Source organism: Erpetoichthys calabaricus, chromosome 4 (genome assembly GCF_900747795.2).
Source record: "Erpetoichthys calabaricus chromosome 4, fErpCal1.3, whole genome shotgun sequence".
NCBI classification, from domain to species: Eukaryota; Metazoa; Chordata; class Cladistia; order Polypteriformes; family Polypteridae; genus Erpetoichthys; species Erpetoichthys calabaricus.
The window spans coordinates 18,482,079-18,500,228 of record NC_041397.2 but is presented as its reverse complement, the minus strand read 5'-3'; the positions used below and the strand labels follow the sequence as shown (position 1 = coordinate 18,500,228).

At 40.0% G+C, this 18,150-nt stretch overlaps 1 protein-coding gene across 5 annotated transcripts in view; it reads right to left on the bottom strand.

Moving 5' to 3' along the window:
• Positions 1 to 18,150, bottom strand: part of robo2 (roundabout, axon guidance receptor, homolog 2 (Drosophila)) — an 837,757-nt gene that overhangs the window by 161,810 nt on the left and 657,797 nt on the right. For all 5 annotated transcript variants that reach the window (XM_051926308.1, XM_051926309.1, XM_051926310.1 and 2 more), the window contains exons 13-14: positions 11,816 to 11,937; positions 3,028 to 3,259 (exon numbers count right to left, since the gene is read on the bottom strand). In XM_051926308.1, the coding sequence (XP_051782268.1) occupies positions 3,028 to 3,259; positions 11,816 to 11,937 (354 nt within the window). The remainder of the gene's footprint in view (positions 1 to 3,027; positions 3,260 to 11,815; positions 11,938 to 18,150) is intronic.

Here is an 18,150-nt window from a genome sequence, read left to right as displayed (position 1 = left end):
AAGGTGTCTAAATTTAAATGGACACTACAAAAATCTCATGTAGACGATAATACAACTGCAGAGTCAGCCTGAAAAGAGAGCTCGGCACTGCAAGCTTAGAATTACCCCAAATAATACAAAATGAAAGGGAGATGTATTATGGGTAGTGGTCTTATTCATTGAGGCAGGGGTCTGCAAACTCAGTCTTGAAGTAGTAGTTTTTTGTTCCAACCCAATTTCTTAATGAAAACTTAGGTATTGCTGTTGCTCAAGGTTTTATTTATTTATTTATTTTACGTTTTGCTCAAAAAATATTTTTATGTATCATTTTCATTGTATTGCTTGTTGAAATTATCCACCCTTAATCATATATTTAAGTCTTAAGCTCTGGCATTGATGTTTTTTAATCGCTCCTTATTAGCTATAATGACAAAGGAGCCAGCAGTTCTCCACTTACACCTCTGTGTATTTATCATGAAATATCTTAAATAAAAAAAATAAATTCTGGAAAGAAACTAAATTGAAAATAGGGAAGAATTGAGAATTACTAATCTGCCTCAGGCAGCCAATTGTCTGGATGATATCTAAATAATCTGTGACATAAGACTAACCCGACATGGCAGAATGAAAGCACTAGCAAGTCGCACGATCAAATAAGATCTGATATTGGAAAGGAACCAATAAACTGCAGCTACTATGGCCCCTCAGGTCTAACTTAGCAGACTTCTGACCCAGGATATCTGCTATTTCATCCAGTTTAGTACAAAGTTTTATCTTTTTAGATATATTTTTATTGCAATCATTTATATTTGTCCATGTTACCACCTTGGGGTATAAGTTACACTAACCTAGTTGATTTGTATTACTTCAGCAAAAGAAATGATTCGCTTGGTGACCAACACTCTTATGATGAACCATTTTGGAGCTAGGATTCTAGTGACTTCAACCAGGAGAACTTTGGAAGAAATAAAATTCTGTTAGCATGTTCCATTCGTGAACACAACAAGCAGGGCTTGCTCTAACCAAATGTCAAAGCCTTTAAATGTAAACCTGTGGTTCAGCTGGGAAGATCTGACCACATCTTACTGACATCTACAAACCTGATATCTGACGACACCAGCCGCTCTCTTATTATCCAAAACAAATCTGGTACTAAGGTTGAGGAGAGCAAGAGAGCGAAAAAAAAAAAGATGAAAAGTTTTTTTGGTGGTCAGTGTTAAACGTGAGAGGCATTGAGCGGGTTTGGCTCATTGGAACGTGGATGAAAAGGGGAGCTCATCTTTGAAAAAAAAAAAAAACGGACGGACGAACGAAGAGTCAGATGCCTACTTTCTGGAAATTTGCTGTCTAAAGGAAATACGAAAAAGGGAACGCAAATAAATCCCGCAACAAGACGAAGCTACTGACGTCTTTCCAGACGGAGCTGTGAGATTCCTGTGTTTCACCACAGAGGTAAATGTGAAGTGCAGTGAAAGTTCTGGAAGGACACCATGGGTACTTGTGGAGTTGTGGACTGCATATGAGCTCCAACTAAGTGCGCCAATGATTTATATATATATACTGTATACTGTAGATAAAAAAATTTTTATTGTTGATTTCTATGTGTGAACCTTGCCTGTGCTGTAACTCAGACAAATTAACTGAGTTAAGTTAAACTGATAATATCCCTTGAGTGGCGCGTTTAATAAATGTGTTTTATTATTATTTTTTTTTGTTTTTTCCTATCCATGATTGTGTGGAGTGCTTACTTGGTGGTTGCATTCAAATAATTAATAAAAGGGGTGAGTGTTTACAAATCATTACTTTGAAATATTGTAACAGCAGGGATAAACATAATTGTTTCATTGTACCCATTGGTTATTAAAATTTATTGGGATGTATTTAATGTGGATCCCAGCAGTGAAATTTTATCCTATGACATAGGTAATGTGCCAGTTCAACGGTGGTAGGGCTACATACTGTATATATAGGTGGCATACTAATATGTTGTCACTTGTGCTTTGTAAGTCTTGATAAAACCAAACAAAGTGCTTCTTAAGGTCATCTTAAGTAGCGGTAGCTGACTAATATATATATATATATATGGTTGAAATAGTTTTACTGTCAAATAATGCAAAGAGTGTGCGACACGTGTTTTGCCCTAATTCTGGGCTCATCAGGCGTACACACTCACTGCATCCCCTCTCTGGAATTGAACCTTGAATGTCAGCGCCAGAGGCGAAGCCCATAACGCTGCGGCGTGTGGTTCGTTCATTTGACAGCATGTAGATTGGGGTAATTACATTCATGGCATTCGTAGTCTGAATCACAATCTGATTGTACGGGTGGTTACCTACCAGGTAACGCTTGTGGTTGGTCATCAAGTCGGCTAACATTCGCCACAGTGCCCTCTTTCAGTTGCGAGAAGCAGATAATCTACATGCTGTCAAATGAACGAATCACACGCCGTAACGCAGCGTTAGGGGCTTCGCCTCTGGTGCTGACGTTCGAGGTTCGATTCCCGAGAGGGGATGCAGTGAGTGTGTACGCCTGATGAGCCCAGAATTAGGGCGAAACACGTGTCGCGTACTCTTTGCATTATATGACAGTAAAACTATTTCAACCATTCTATGATCTGCTTCTTGCAACTGAAAGAGGGCACCGTGGCGGATGTTAGCCGACTTGCTGACCAACCACAAGCGTTACCTGGTAGGTAACCATTCATACAATCAGATTGTGATTCAGACTACGAATGCCATGAATATATATATACTATAGATATTCTAATTCTTTGTCACTGGTGTTTTGTAAGTCATACTAACACCAAAACCAGTGTTTGTTACGATCACCTTACAACGCACTAAACGACTAGTAGATGAAACATATGGTGCCCCAAAGCTAATGAGTTGCCATTGGTACTTTGTTTTACTTAGGCCAAAGAAAGTCTCCTACCTGGGTAGCCCACCTGCACCTTAGACACCTGATGCACCTGGGTAGCCCACATTCTAAAGTGTCATCCAATAATAATGAACATTTTCTCTGTTTTTGTGGGAAGTGATTAGTTCATACCTTCTTCAGTTGTCCGCGCAGATTTGGATTCACTATCCATACCCTGGAACTCATTAAAATACGGTCGTACTTTGATCTCGTATGCAATGCCTTTCTTAAGGTTGGACAAAACCGTGCTTCTCTCAGTTGGGATCTTTACATCTGAACTCTGCCAGCTGGAAGGTGAAGGAAGGCCAGAGGTTTGCCGGTACATCACCCGATACCCCTGGATAAACTGAGATTGCCGGTCCACCTGCAAAAACAGCAAAGTATAATGTAAGGCAAGTCCTTTGAAGTTTTTCCACTTGTCAGTAATGCACATGACCAATTAAGTTAGATGACCGTATTAAATGGCCTGTTACTAATTCAGCTATGCTTGATTTCACATCCTGCATAATTTATGTAAGATCTGTTATGTGTTAGTTTTTTTTGTGTGCTCCTTTTCTCCATCATTTCTTAATACAAAGATACAATCTTATGATTGCTTCAATTTACGCCGAGGTAAGCTCAGCAGAAAATTAATCACATTCTGCTTTCCTCATTGCTAGCTAATCCACTTCCAAACATTTGACAGACAAAAAGGAATTGGAAAATACAAGGACCGTACGAGAACTGCTAAATGGCTAATTACCCATAAAGTTATCATCAGGGAAATATTATAAACAGAATGACATCTGGGAGGAAGTGTGTTATTTATTCCTTCTTTGCACATATCAGTGACAAAGACATCGACACTCAACAAATCAATTCTGCTCCATACTCTAAACCAGTTTCAATTTTTAAGCATCTGTCAAGCACCAAGGCTTTTGAACAGGTTCAGGAAAGAAGCCTGGCTGATTGCCGCCCTGCAGTCAAGTTAGAAACCTAAAATCATGTTGATGCAGAATTCTGCTTTGATGTGAAAAATACTCAATTACAAAAGTAAATTGATATTGCCATAATTCAACTAGTTAGCACTCGCTTCAATTGCAAAACTGAAGATAAAGAAAGCGTCAGTACTATCCAAAAGAGTTGAGCTGTCGGGCGTGTGTCCAGTGACTGATACAACGCACCAGAAGGACATTGGCTTGGGGTTTTACTTTTCTTAGGTGGGTGGATTTTTTTATAAACCTTGAGCTAATTTTTTTGGTTCTTTCACAAGTATGAGTTAATAAAATTATTACAATCCACTATTGATACTACAAAAGGATTTTTTAAAATTAATTTAAACTTACTCCCTTACCAGCACGCCCTCTTTAACATTATGCCAATTTAGAAAACGCAAAGAATGAAGACTTTCCAAAACACTTGATAACAATTTTTTCTAAAGGTTTTGCTTCCTAAAAAGTGTTTAGTGATTATGATAGACAACTTGAAGCTAAACATAAATATAATTTCAGATTGACTGTATCACATAGGGAATTTGGGGAAACATGAAATGAACTTTCATTGAAGTTAGTGTGTTTAATCGCTTAATGCTGCTGACACATTGCAGTAATTCACTTGAGCTGAAAATGTTTTGCTGTTGATCTTAGATCGTACTCAGCATCTGATGTTTATCGTTAAAGTGTCCAACAATGGTTGGCTAGTGTTGATTGATGGATTCTGCTTGTCCTGATATTGCTTTTCCATCGTTGCAATGTCCTCTAGAAACCTTTCATCATCTTCATTATCGACTGCACCAACATTAGCAGGGAAGAAGTCCAAGTGTCAATGCAGAAAACAAATCCTTGGTGACATGTTGCACTTCATAGTTTTGTATACTTGAAGCATCACCATCATTTGGTGTGAAAATTCTCAGCGACATCCTTCTATTGCCTTCCATGCGATTTCTTTGTGGCCCCACTAGCAGTTTTTCAATCCGTTTGTCACTCATGACGTGTCTGATTTGTTCACCAACAAAAATGCCTTTTCTTAATCTTCGTATCAGATATTCATGAAAACGACTGTTTCTAATATTTATATCATTTACCTTCTTTGTTCATCACTTTCGTAAAATGTTTCATCATTCCAAGTTTTATATGAAGAGGAGGCAAAAATACATTTGTGGTTTATGCCAGCGTTTCTCAACCTTTTAAGTATTTGCGATCTGAGTTTTCATAACAGTTTTAATCGCGCCCCCCGTAATGTTTTTTGAAAGGAGTCCACTAATACCAATTTGTTCTTTTTTAATTAATGATATATCATAGATGCATATTTTATTATACCTACTTAACTTTTATCGACATTTATCTAACTCTAGATTTATTTTTCTAATATCAAAATGTAGTTTAAGTTAATTTGTTTTGGTTTCAATAGATGTATTTGTCATATTTTCGATTCTTGTTTTCTTTTTTTCACATCTTCGCGACCCCCTTTTTGTTACTTCGCGCCCCTCTAGGAAGGCCTGCCCCACAGTTTGAGAACCACTGGTTTATACCATGGAGCAGCCAGTGTTTTCACGTTTCCACTCATTGTACTTGGTGTATCCAAGTTGTAGTCACAGCAGCAGTGTCATTACTGTTAGATCGAATTTCTGCAAGTGACATGACCTGATGTTATATTTATTGTCCGAGGTGTACAGAGTGAAGAGGAAAGGAGACAGGTAAGGTATACGTTTTGTTTTAATCAGGCTACAGTTTAGTGTCGATGTTTTAACAAACAGGCAGTGTGGTAGCTCAGAGCTCTTCCTCACAGGGCCATAAGGGTGTGCCCGTGTATTTCTGGATTGATCGGTATTATTGAGCATGTTTTTCTGAGTATTATTACCTGTTTTAACTCTAAATACTTAAAATGTGTTAGTGATACTTCCCCATTGAGAAAATATGTTTAGTCCTTCATGAAGTAAATAACATCCATCCCCGATCCGAACTCCCAATTAAACACTGGCTGCTGTGTCACCAGATTCCATCCATCCATCCATTTCCAACCTGCTCAATCCAAACACAGGGTCACGGGGGTCTGCTGGAGCCAATCCCAGCCAACACAGGGCACAAGGCAGGAACAAATCCCGGGCAGGGTGCCAACCCACCGCAGGACACACACAAACACACCCACACACCAAGCACACACTAGGGCCAATTTAGAATCGCCAATCCACCTAACCTGCATGTCTTTGGACTGTGGGAGGAAACCCATGCAGACATGGGGAGAACATGCAAACTCCACGCAGGGAGGACCCGGGAAGCGAACCCAGGTCCCCCAACTGAGAGGCAGCAGTGCCACCCACTGTGCCACCGTGCTGCCACGTCACCAGATTCCACTGTTTTAAAATATTTTTAGCAAATCACTAGATTAAAGCTTGTCCTGCGGTGGGTTGGCACCCTGCCCAGGATTGGTTCTTGCCTTGTGCCCTGTGTTGGCTGGGATTGGCTCCAGCAGACCCCCGTGACCCTGTGTTCGGATTGAGCGGGTTGGAAAATGGATGGATGGATAGATTAAAGCTTAACAGATACTTTATTAATACATTTCTGTCTGCACACACAGCCTACTCTTTTCTGCTTGGCTGTGTGTTTGAGCCCTGATAATGATTGGCACACCATGCATCCTATGCGCTTTTTGCCTTACACCCACTGTTGCTGCGATAATCACTGGTTTCCCAGTGACCCTAAACTGGGCAGATTAAATTTGCTCCTTGTCCCATTGTCACATGCATGGTGCATAGGGGACAACTTAATGGCTCTGATGACTGTAATTCCCCATCACTCCAGGTGTTGGCACTGTGTCCTAATGCCTTTCTCTGCAGACTGGAAGACTGAAAACTGCAACACCACTAATGTCACTTCCATCGTCAGTCCACCTAGACCCTCCAGTTCCAGGCAGAAGGATTTAAGACTGGAAGATCTGCCATCTTGAGACATTTCATTTTGAGAACTTGCATCTGAAAAGACGTCTCCACGATTATTACATGCATTAATTTGACACAATTACACACGGTCACCGGGTTGGTGCACTAACTCTTTATTGTGGTCTATCTGATTATACCTGAATGCAATGTATGTTCATTTCTTTTGAATTGAATACTACTGTGCACAATAACCACTTTCTCACTAGTCGTTAGTTGCACGATGTTGCACCGACTACAGCAAGCAACTTTTTTGTAAAATAACGCAATGATTATTATTTTTTTTTTCATATACAACTACTTTAGGTGCTTACGTGCTTATTTATACCCATGTGCAATCCTGGAATCCTAGAATTGTCCTCTTGACTCCCTTTCCCGCAGAACAGGGTGAACCCGATATGTGTGATCATGATGCTGACAACACCTGCTCTTCAGTACTGTGATCACCAAGATTAAAAGCAATAAAGTCATAAAGCACAACAATCACTTCACAACAAGACAACACCTCACAAGTGTCAAAACGGAAAAGATGCGGATCATTTCCCTTGGGAAATGCTTCTTTAAAACCACTGGAAAAATGTTTGAAAAACGCTTCAAAATAGTCTGAAAAACGCTTCAAAGGTGCTTGCAAAATGACATTAAAATGCTTGAAAAGCACACACAAAAAAAAGCCCAAGTAAGGTAGGATAAGATAAAAAATCCAAAGTCTTCTGGTGTGTAAATGGAAAGTGTCCGTTCAGTAAACTTGTTTCCATTTACTCCAAGCAAGCATTAATTTATGCACCAAAGGAGGCCCATAAGTCACAGTAATAGCTTGTTAACACTGAAGGAAGTGAGCTGTGCTTTTTAAGGAGGACATTAAGCAGCTGTTTACAGATGAAAAGAGTCTGTAAATCAGCAAAATTGTTTTTATTCATGTTTGGCTTTCATTAATTGAATGTTTTCGAGATTTAAGGACTTTTTGCTCACCATGGTTTGTCAGAAAGATACCATTGATTACCTCACTGTACTTTTTCATGATAATAACTTGTTGCCATTTTTCACATTGACAGCTACACGGCACTTGTTTAAGTCCTATAAACATGACTCATTAAATACGGAAACAGAGAATAATGTGGGCATACATAGGACTCATTTTGTGCATCTTGTCTTATTGGTAGTATCCTGTTATAACACGGTCTTTAAGGCACAAATTTACATATAATTCATTCAATCGTTTTTTAAATCTTTTCATTCCAATGCAAACCATAAACATCCAAGATAAAAATGATGAATGTGTCTCTCTGGTTACTCATCTCAAGTGCATTGATTACAAGACAGGAGCCTTTGCTGTTTGGGAGGACGGTCTGCTACAAGTCATGCCGACTCAACTGGACCAGTTCAGAGTTCAGAAAACACATCAACAATGGGCCTCGTCTCACTCATCCAATCAAGGAAGCCCACCACTGGATTCAGGTCAGTTGTATTCTTGGGCCACAATGCTGCTCTTGAACACTATAATTCTACTGACAACTTAAAGTACCTCTTCATTGTCATTTTCTAACCCATTTAATCCAGACCAGGGCTGCAGGGGATGCTGGAGCATAGGGCACAAGCAAGGAATAAACCCTGGACAGAGGGTGCCAGTCCATATGAGGGTGACAAGACAACACATCCAAACAAACACTAGATCAGGAGTGTCGAACTCCGGGCCTGGAGGGCCGCAGTGGCTACAGGTTTTCATTCTAACCCTTTTCCTAATCAGTGACCAGTTTTCACTGCTAATTAACTTTTCTCTCATCATTTTAATAGCCCTGTTTTTAACGACTCAGTCCCCTGAATTGATTTGTTTCTTCATTAAATGGCAACCAAACAGAAATGAGATGTGAAACGAGCCAACAGATCACCACCTAAACTGGAATGTCAAATTCCAACCAATTTCACTCCAACCAGTTTCTTAATGAGAAGCCAATTCTTGCTGTTAATTAAAGCCGTTATTGAATGTCAGGAGATGTTATTGCTCTTGTTCTACCACACCAGACTGTTGATTTTCTGTTTTATCTAAGACCACCGTCAAGATGTTTTGGTGACCTGAGCAGACCAACATGACAAAGACCTTCACCTTTCTTTATTTTCAGGTTAGCTGGTCATGTGGCGACTTGTTTTGTGTCTCGTTATTGTTTGGCTTCTCATTAAGGAAAAAGAAACAACTAAGGGGTCTGAGTCACGTCAATTAAAACTGAGGCACAGCAAGTTAATCAGCAGCAAAAACGGCAGCTCACTAATTAAGAAGATGGTTAGAATGAAAACCTGCCAGAAATCCAACCAGTTCCTTAATGAGAAGCTGATTCTTGCTGTTAATTAAACCCATTATTAAATTCCACAGCTTGTTGGTGCTCTCATTCTGCCACAGCAGACATTTCCAAAACTTTTGATTTTCTGTTCTTTCTAAGAACACCGTCAAAATGTTTCAGTGACCTGAAAGATCAACCTTACCGAGACCATAACCATTCTTTACTTTCCAATATTATGTGATGGGAACAGATGAGCTGGTCATGTGGTGGCTTGTTTTGTGTCTCATTATTGTTTAGCTGATGATTAAGGAAAAAGAAACAACAAAGGGGCCTGAGCCAAGCTAATTAAAAGAAGTAAGTAGCAGTAAAAACTGGTCACTAATTAAGAAGACGGTAAGAATGAAAACCTGCAGCCACTGCTGCCCTCTAAGACCAGAGTTTGACACCCCTGCCAATCCGTATACGCACAAACAGACTAAAAATAAGCTTCATCCCATCTGCCATAAGCATTCTGAACTCTGAAACTCCTCAGTCTGAGATAATTTTTAATTAAATATATGCTATATTGGTATCGTGCAATATACTACTACCACTACTACTACTACTAATAATAATAAACTTTATTTATATAGCATCTTTCCCATGCTAAAGGTGCTTCACAGAGTCTCATAATGAAACAGCAGGTATATGTAACATTGCATACAGATGTTTCCTGAATAGAACACTAAAACAGACAGATACAGGACATACAAAGGCATTAAATAGAATAAATGACAATAAACCAGAGTAAAATACTAGATTCAATACTAAACAAAAGCCTAGCAAATAACATAATTTGTGGTATAATGCACACACACACACAAACACACACACATTCTCCTGAGCATCCGGGCAGAGAGAAAGACTGAAAGAGGAGGCCTAATGTCAGGTTAAGTTAAAGGCCTTTCCAAACAAATGAGTTTTCAGTTGTTTTTTAAAAGAATGAATGGAGTCAGCCGATCTCATTAATTTCGGGAGGTCATTCCAAAGTCTGAGCACTATATAACTGAACACCAAGTTACCCACAGAGTGCAGGTTAGTGTGGGGCACAACATGATGGCCAGAATTAGAGGACCTTAGTGAGTGAACAGGAGCAGAGTGATGGAGAAGGTCACTGATGTAGTCCGGTGCAGAGCCATTTAAAGCTTTGTAGATTATTAATAGAATTTTAGATTCAGTCCTGTAAGACACAGGGAGCCAGTGGAGGCAAAGCATTTTTAATTCAGTATTACTGGGAATGTTGCTTGTATGATCAATTATTGTGCTTTCAGAATGTCTTGAAAAGTTTCTAGTTGTAAACTTTATGCAATATTTTCTCCTTCTTTGCAGATATGACATCAAGGACGATTATATTCTCCGAATTAAAAAAACATCCAGTAGTGATGAAGGTACCTACACCTGTGTGGCTGAGAATCGGGTTGGAAAAGTAGAAGCTTCTGCTACCCTTACTGTGAGGCTGTAAGTCTGAATTTAGCTTTTCATACTAAACTGGTTCTTTCCAAAAGAAACACAAGATGAGCGGAATAGTAGCACTGTAATTGTCTTATTTGTCATCCAGGTTTATTTATTCTGTATAACTGCAATCTGGTGAGAGAAACTAATTTTATCACATTCAAAATACACACATAAATATGTGAAAATAAAAAAATCCAGTGCGAGGCCATTGAAAGATTTGTAGGTTAATAACAGAATTTTATATTCAGTCCTGTAAGACACAGGGAGCCAGGGGAGTTGAAGCAGAACTGGTGTTATGCGATTGCTGTTGCTGGTTTGTGTAATATAGTACAATATATAATGTGAAATATACTATTCATTAACAGGTGCAATAACAATTTATGCTGCTGTACATTGGGCAACAATAATTTGCTGTATACAACATATTTGAAAATATTTGACATACTTTGTAGGACTACTGTCCTGCTCCACAGACAGATTGAGGAGATCGTTCCTCCCCCAAACTATGCGACTCTTTAATTCCACCAGGGGGGGGTAAACGTTAATATTTAACATTATACATAGTTATTGTCTGTTTTTTTCACCTGTATTATTATCATTCTTTAATTTAATATTATTTATTGTATCAGTATGCTGCTGCTGAAGAATGTGAATTTCCCATTGGGATTAATAAAGTATCTATCTATCTATCTATCTATCTATCTATCTATCTATCTATCTATCTATCTATCTATCTATCTATCTATCTATCTATCTATCTATCTATCTATCTATCTATCTATCTATCTATCTATCTATCTATCTATCCTATTTTCTCCTTTTTCTTCTTTTTTTTAATTCTGTTTTTAAAGTGTCATTTTTATTCTGTTCTTTAAATACACCTTTGAGGTTGTCATGAAAGTAATTTCACTGTGTTATACAATGACAGTAAAGTGGTTGAAGTTGAACATCCCTGAAAACAGCTGTCCAGCCTGACAGTGCTTGAGAACATCTGCAGAGAAGAATGGTGGGATATCCCAAAAGCCAGCTATATGAAGTCTGTCACGTCAGACCCAAGGAGACCCCAGGCTGGAAACATTACCTAAGGGGTGTCAAGTAAAAGGTTTGAATACTTGCATCAATCGGCTATTTCAGTTTTTTTATTTGTAATAATTTGCAGAATTATTAAATAAGGGGAATATAAATGTAAATGATTGTAGCATAAGGTTAATGTAACAATTTCCCCTAAGCATTATCTTACCGTCCATGTCACTTGAATGGTTGTCGGACTAAGGACAACGGGGTTATGCAGGCGGACAATCACTTCTCCAAGTTCTTTCTGCACATGTCTGTGATCCACTCCCTGAGCTGGTGGACTGATGTCTAGAAGAAAAGCAGACAGAAGAGAAATAAAACAAGTGTATGCAAATAGATTTTTTCCATATTATATGAATTCTTGAATTCCATAGATAGGTGGCATGGTAGCTCAGATTCATCTCACTCATCCATTCAAGGAAGTACACCACTGGATTCAGGCCAGTTGTATCCTCGGGTCTCCATACTGCTCTTGAACACTATAATCATACTGACAACTTAAAATATCTCGTCATCGTCATTTTGTAACCTGCTTAATCTAGACCAGGGTCATGAGAGGGTTGCTGGGACCGCAATCCCTTCAAGCATAGGGCGCAGCCACTGTAGCACCTGAGTTAGCTTTTTGGGCAAGTCACTGTCTGTGTGGTATTTTTACATTCTCCCTGCGCTCGCATGAGTTTTCTCTGGAAATTCAGATTTCATTGTACATTTTAAAGATGTATTAGATTAACCGATGACTAAGTTAGAGTACCTATTAGTAGGTGTGAGAACGAGTCTGTCAAGTAAAGTACCACCATTTGAAGATAGGCTGCTATTTCCTGCAACCCTGTAGAACAGAAGTGTCCAACTGCAGTCCTGGTGGGCCGCAGTGGCTACAGGTTTTCATTCTAACCCTTTTCCTAACTAGTGTGCAGTTTTCACTGTTAATTAACTCCTTTTCCCTTCATTTGAATAGCCCTGTTTTTAAGGATGTGGTCCTCTGAATCGATTTGTTTCTTAATTAAATGGCAGCCAAACAGAAATGACATGTGAAATGAGCCAACAGATGACCAGCTAAACTGGAATGTCAAATTCCAACCAATTTCACTCCAACCAGTTTCTTAATGAGAAGCCGATTCTTGCTGTTAATTAAAGCCGTTATTGAATATGAGGACTTGTTGCTTCTCTTGTTCTACCACACCAGACTGTTGATTTTCTGTTTTATCTAAGACCACCGTCAAGATGTTTTGGTGACTTGAGCAGACCAACATGACAAAGACCTTCAACCTGAGCCTGGAACAGGGGAGAGTCCCGAGGCTTTGGAAAACATCTTGTTTCACCCCAGTCCCAAAGGTATCACATCCTAGTGAGCTGAATGATTTTCGGCCTGTTGCTCTGACATCACATGTGATGAAGACCATGGAGAGGCTGCTGCTTCACCACCTTAGGCCACAGGTTCAACACGCCCTTGACCCTCTGCAGTTTGCATATCAGGAGAAGGTGGGAGCGGAGGATGCCATCATCTATATGCTACATCGATCCCTCTCTCACTTGGACAGAGGCAGTGGTGCTGTAAGAATTATGTTTCTAGACTTCTCTAGTGCCTTCAACACAATCCAAACTCTGCTCCTTAGGGACAAGCTGACAGAGATGGGATTAGATTCATACCTAGTGGCATGGATCGTGGACTATCTTAAAGATAGACCTCAGTATGTGCGTCTTGGGAACTGCACGTCTGACATTGTGGTCAGCAACACAGGAGCGCCACAGGGGACTGTACTTTCTCCGGTCCTGTTCAGCCTATATATATCGGACTTCCAATACAACTCGGAGTCCTGCCATGTGCAAAAGTTCGCTGATGACACTGCTATCGTGGGCTGCATCAGGAATAGGCTGGAGGATGAGTACAGGGACCTAATCAATGACTTTGTTAAATGGTGCGACTCAAACCACCTACAACTGAACACCAGCGAAACCAAGGAGCTGGTGGTGGATTTTAGGAGGCCCAGACCCCTCATGGACCCCGTGATCATCAAAGGTGACTGTGTGCAGATGGTGCAGACCTATAAATATCTGGGAGTGCAGCTGGATGATAAATTAGACTGGACTGCCAATACTGATGCGCTGTGCAAGAAAGGACAGAGCCGGTTATACTTCTTTAGAAGGCTGGCGTCCTTCAACATCTGCAATAAGATGCTGCAGATGTTCTATCAGACAGTTGTGGCGAGCGCCCTCTTCTACGCGGTGGTGTGCTGGGGAGGCAGCATTAAGAGGAAAGACACCTCACGCCTGGACAAACTGGTGAAGAAGGCAGGCTCTATTGTTGGCATGGAGCTGGACAGTTTAACAACTGTGGCAGAGCGACGGGCGCTCAGCAGGCTCCTATCAATTATGGAGAATCCACTGCATCCACTAAATAGTATCATCTCCAGACAGAAGAGCAGCTTCAGCGACAGACTGCTGTCACTGTCCTGCTCCACTGACAGATTGAGGAGATCGTTCCTCCCCCAAACTAAGCGACTCTTCAATTCCACCCGGGGGGGGTAAACGTTAACATTTAACATTATACAAAGTCATTGTCTTTTTCTCACCTGCATTATTATCATTCTTTAATTTAATATTATTTATTGTATCAGTATGCTGCTTCTAAAAATGTGAATTTCCCATTGGGATTAATAAAGTATCTATCTATCTATCTATCTATCTATCTATCTATCTATCTATCTATCTATCTATCTATCTATCTATCTATCTATCTATCTATCTATCTATCTATCTATCTATCTATCTATCTATCTATCTATCTATCTATCTATCTATCTTTCTTTATTTTCAGGTTAGCTGGTCATGTGGCGATTTGTTTTGTGTCTCTTTATTGTTTGGCTTCTCATTAAGGAAAGTCGGAGGGTCGGAGTCACGTCAATTAAAACTGAGGCACAGCAAGTTAATCAGCAGCAAAAACGGCAGCTCACTAATTAAGAAGATGGTTAGAATGAAAACCTGCAGCCAATGCTGGCCCACCAGGACACCACTGCATCCGAAAATAGATGAGTAGCTTCCAAAAATGTGAAACGGAGGTATGACATGTTGAGACTAACCATAAATGTTTTAGCAAACTAACTAAAGTAGAAATTAAACAATAAATTTACAAGTTAAAGCAATTAAATGTAGAGTGATTCTAAGAACTGCATGTGCAACCACCTTACAGAGTCATTTAGGACCCTTGCAGAAGGCGTTTTTCTTTTCTTTTATTGCAAGGGAAACTGCATGCTGGATTTTTCACATAGTGAACAGAAGGCAAACTATCACAGTCAATCACAGTTAGAAAACTGCTTACGGATGCAACTGAAATGGCTGGCCTGAATGTCTTCCAGGGCTTTGTGTATACCATTTGAGGCAGAAAACGCTACAACAATCCACTTTGCATATTCTGCTGCAGGCTTATATCATGGATATCCTTTTGTGGTCATGCAAGAACATAATTTAAAAAAAATGTGAAATGTAAAATGTATTCAGCCAGATTGTATTTTGTGCACTTATTTGTAGTATAAGGAATGAGTTTTAAAGAAAATGCTATCAACACGATAAGGGGCTGCATCACGATAAACACATGCCATTTGATCACCTTTCCTTAGAGAAATATTAGAAAGCTGAGAACGACTGATATAAATTTTAATTTAATTTTAAATTTTGACCTTGCTAAACTGTGATTCATGCTGCTTTATGAAAATATAAACTTGGCTCTTGGATTCCCTATATTTTCAGTTTTACTAAACTTGAAAAAGGCGGGCTGAACGGTTATTGCCAGCATTCTGGGTTTGAATCCCACACCAGATGTTATTTTGGAGTTTTAAACTAGAATTGTCAATCAAGGTATGTGGTGGGTCTTTAGAATGGTGTAAGCATTGTGGAAATTCTTTTTAATTACTCTTAAATAACAGTCAAGATCACCATTGAGGTGAGTCAGGAATTGGATGTCATTTATTATAACACTTGACTCAATGGAATATCAGCAAGGTGAGTTCAGCATACATACTGTACCATGGGAGAGTATATCAGCCATACCACACGCACTTTAGAGCACATCATCCACCTGAAGCTAAGCATGTTTGGGCCCACCCAGTTCTTGGGTGGGAGACCATCTAGGAAAAGCTTGGGCAGCTCTATCCTTAACATCCTTCTCCCAATATACTCAGCATCTCTCCTCTGCACATGTCCAAACCAACGCAATCTCGCCTCTCTGACTTTGTCTTTAAACTGTCAAACTTGAGCTGACCCTCTATTGTCATCATTTCTAATCCTGTCCATCCTCATCACACCCAATGCAAATCTTAGCATCTTTAACTCTGCCACCTCCAGCTCTGTCTCCTGCTTTCTAGTCAGTGCTACTGTCTCCAACCCATATAATAATAATAATTCATTACATTTATATAGCGCTTTTCTCAGTACTCAAAACACTATCCACACAGGGAGGAACTGGGAAGCGAACCCACAATCTTCCACACTCTCCTTACTGCAAAGCAGAAGCACTACCACTGCGCCACCTGTGAGGACTATAACATAGCTGGTCTCACTACCGTCCTGTAGACCTTCCCTTTCACTCTTGCTGGTACCCATCTGTCACAAATCACTCCTGACATTCTTCTCCACCCATTCCAACCTGCCTGCACTCCCTTTTTCACCTCTCTTCCACAATCCCTGTTACTCTGTACCAACTCTACTCCCTGCATCCTCACCATTCCACTGACCTCCCTCTCATTTACACACATGTATTCTGCCTTGGTTGTCCAACTGACCTTCATTCCTCTCCTCTCTAGAGCATATCTCCACCTCTCCAGGGTCTCCTCAACTTTCTCCCTACTCTCACTACAGATCACAATGTCATCAGCAAAGATCATAGTCCACGGGGGCTCCTGTCTAATCTCGTCTGTCAACCTGTCCATCACCATTGCAAACAAGAAAGGGCTCAGAGCCCTAATGTAATCCCATCTCTACGTTGAATACATCCGTCGCTCCTACCGCAGACCTCACCATGGTCACACTTCCCTCGTACATATCCTGTACAACTCTTACGTACTTCTCTGCCACTCCCGACTTCCTCATACAATACCACAGCTCCTCTCGAGGCACCCTGTCATATACTTTCTCCAGGTCCACAAAGACACAATGCAATACCTTCAGGCCTTCTCTAAACTTCTCCATTAACACCCTCAGAGCAAACATCACATCTGTGGTGCTCTTTCTTGACATGAAACCATTCTGCTGCTCACTGCTGAAACCATTCTGCTGCACCACCTCCGTTCTTAACCTAGCTTCCACTACTCTTTCCCATAAATGGTCTTACATAAGCTAGGTTCATTTTCATAATGCAGTTAAGAAATACATTAGTTTGCACCTATCAGCATACAGAGAAATGGTATAACCCATAACACACCCTGTATCTTTGTAGATTTACAAATTAATTAGATAGACTAAAAGTTTTTGGAATACATCTTATCATCAATTCGGAACTTCTTACATAAAACAGTTTCAGGTTTATATGCCACCCCAAAACTGAGCAGGTTAGGTGAATTGGCATTGCTAAATTAGTCCTAGTGTGTGTTTGTGTGTGAGTGTGCTCTCCCTGTGATGCATCCAAATGCTTACCAAACCCTACCAATACCATCTATTTTAACTGACTGGACATGATTAGTAAAGGCACACACCTGTCTATAGAAGGTGCCACAGCTGACAATGTGTATCAGAGCAAAACCAAGCCATGAAGCCAAAGGAATAGCCTGCAGAACTTTGAGACAGGACTGTTTTGAGACACAGATCTGGGGAAGGTTACAAAAAATTCATACAGTATTGAAGGTTCCCAAGAGCACAGCTGCTTTCATAACTCTTGGACCAATCATTACTCTTCCTAGAGATGGCCACCCAGTCAAACTGAGCAATTGGTAAACTAGTCAGTGTTGAGATAAAGCTGAACGGAGCAAATTACAGAGATAGTCCTTAATGAAAACCTGTTTCAGAGAGCTCTGAACCTCAGGCCGGGCTGAAGGTTCACCTTCCAATAGGACAATGACTCTAAGCACAAATAAAAGACAACACAGGAGTGGCTTAGGGACAACTCCATGAATGTTCTTGAGTGGCCAAACAAAGGCTCGACTTGAACTCAATCGAACATCTCCGAGGAGACCTACAGATAGCTGTCCACAGAAGATCTCCAGCCAACCTGATAGAGGGGACTGAGGGGATCTGCAGAGAAGAATGGCAGAAAATCCTCAAATCCAGGCGTGCAAAGTTTTGTCACTTCATACAGAAGAAGAGTATAGAGTCTGAATAACTGTGTCAAAAAGACATTTCAGCGTTTTACTTTTAATACATTTGCTATTCTGGGGTATTGAGCATTGTGAGGAAAAAGTGAATTTAAATGATTTTAACACAAGGCTGCAACATAACAAAATGTTAAAAAAGTGAAAGGGTCTGGATATTTTCTGAATCCACTTTATGATTCAATTCAATGGGGTACATCTATAT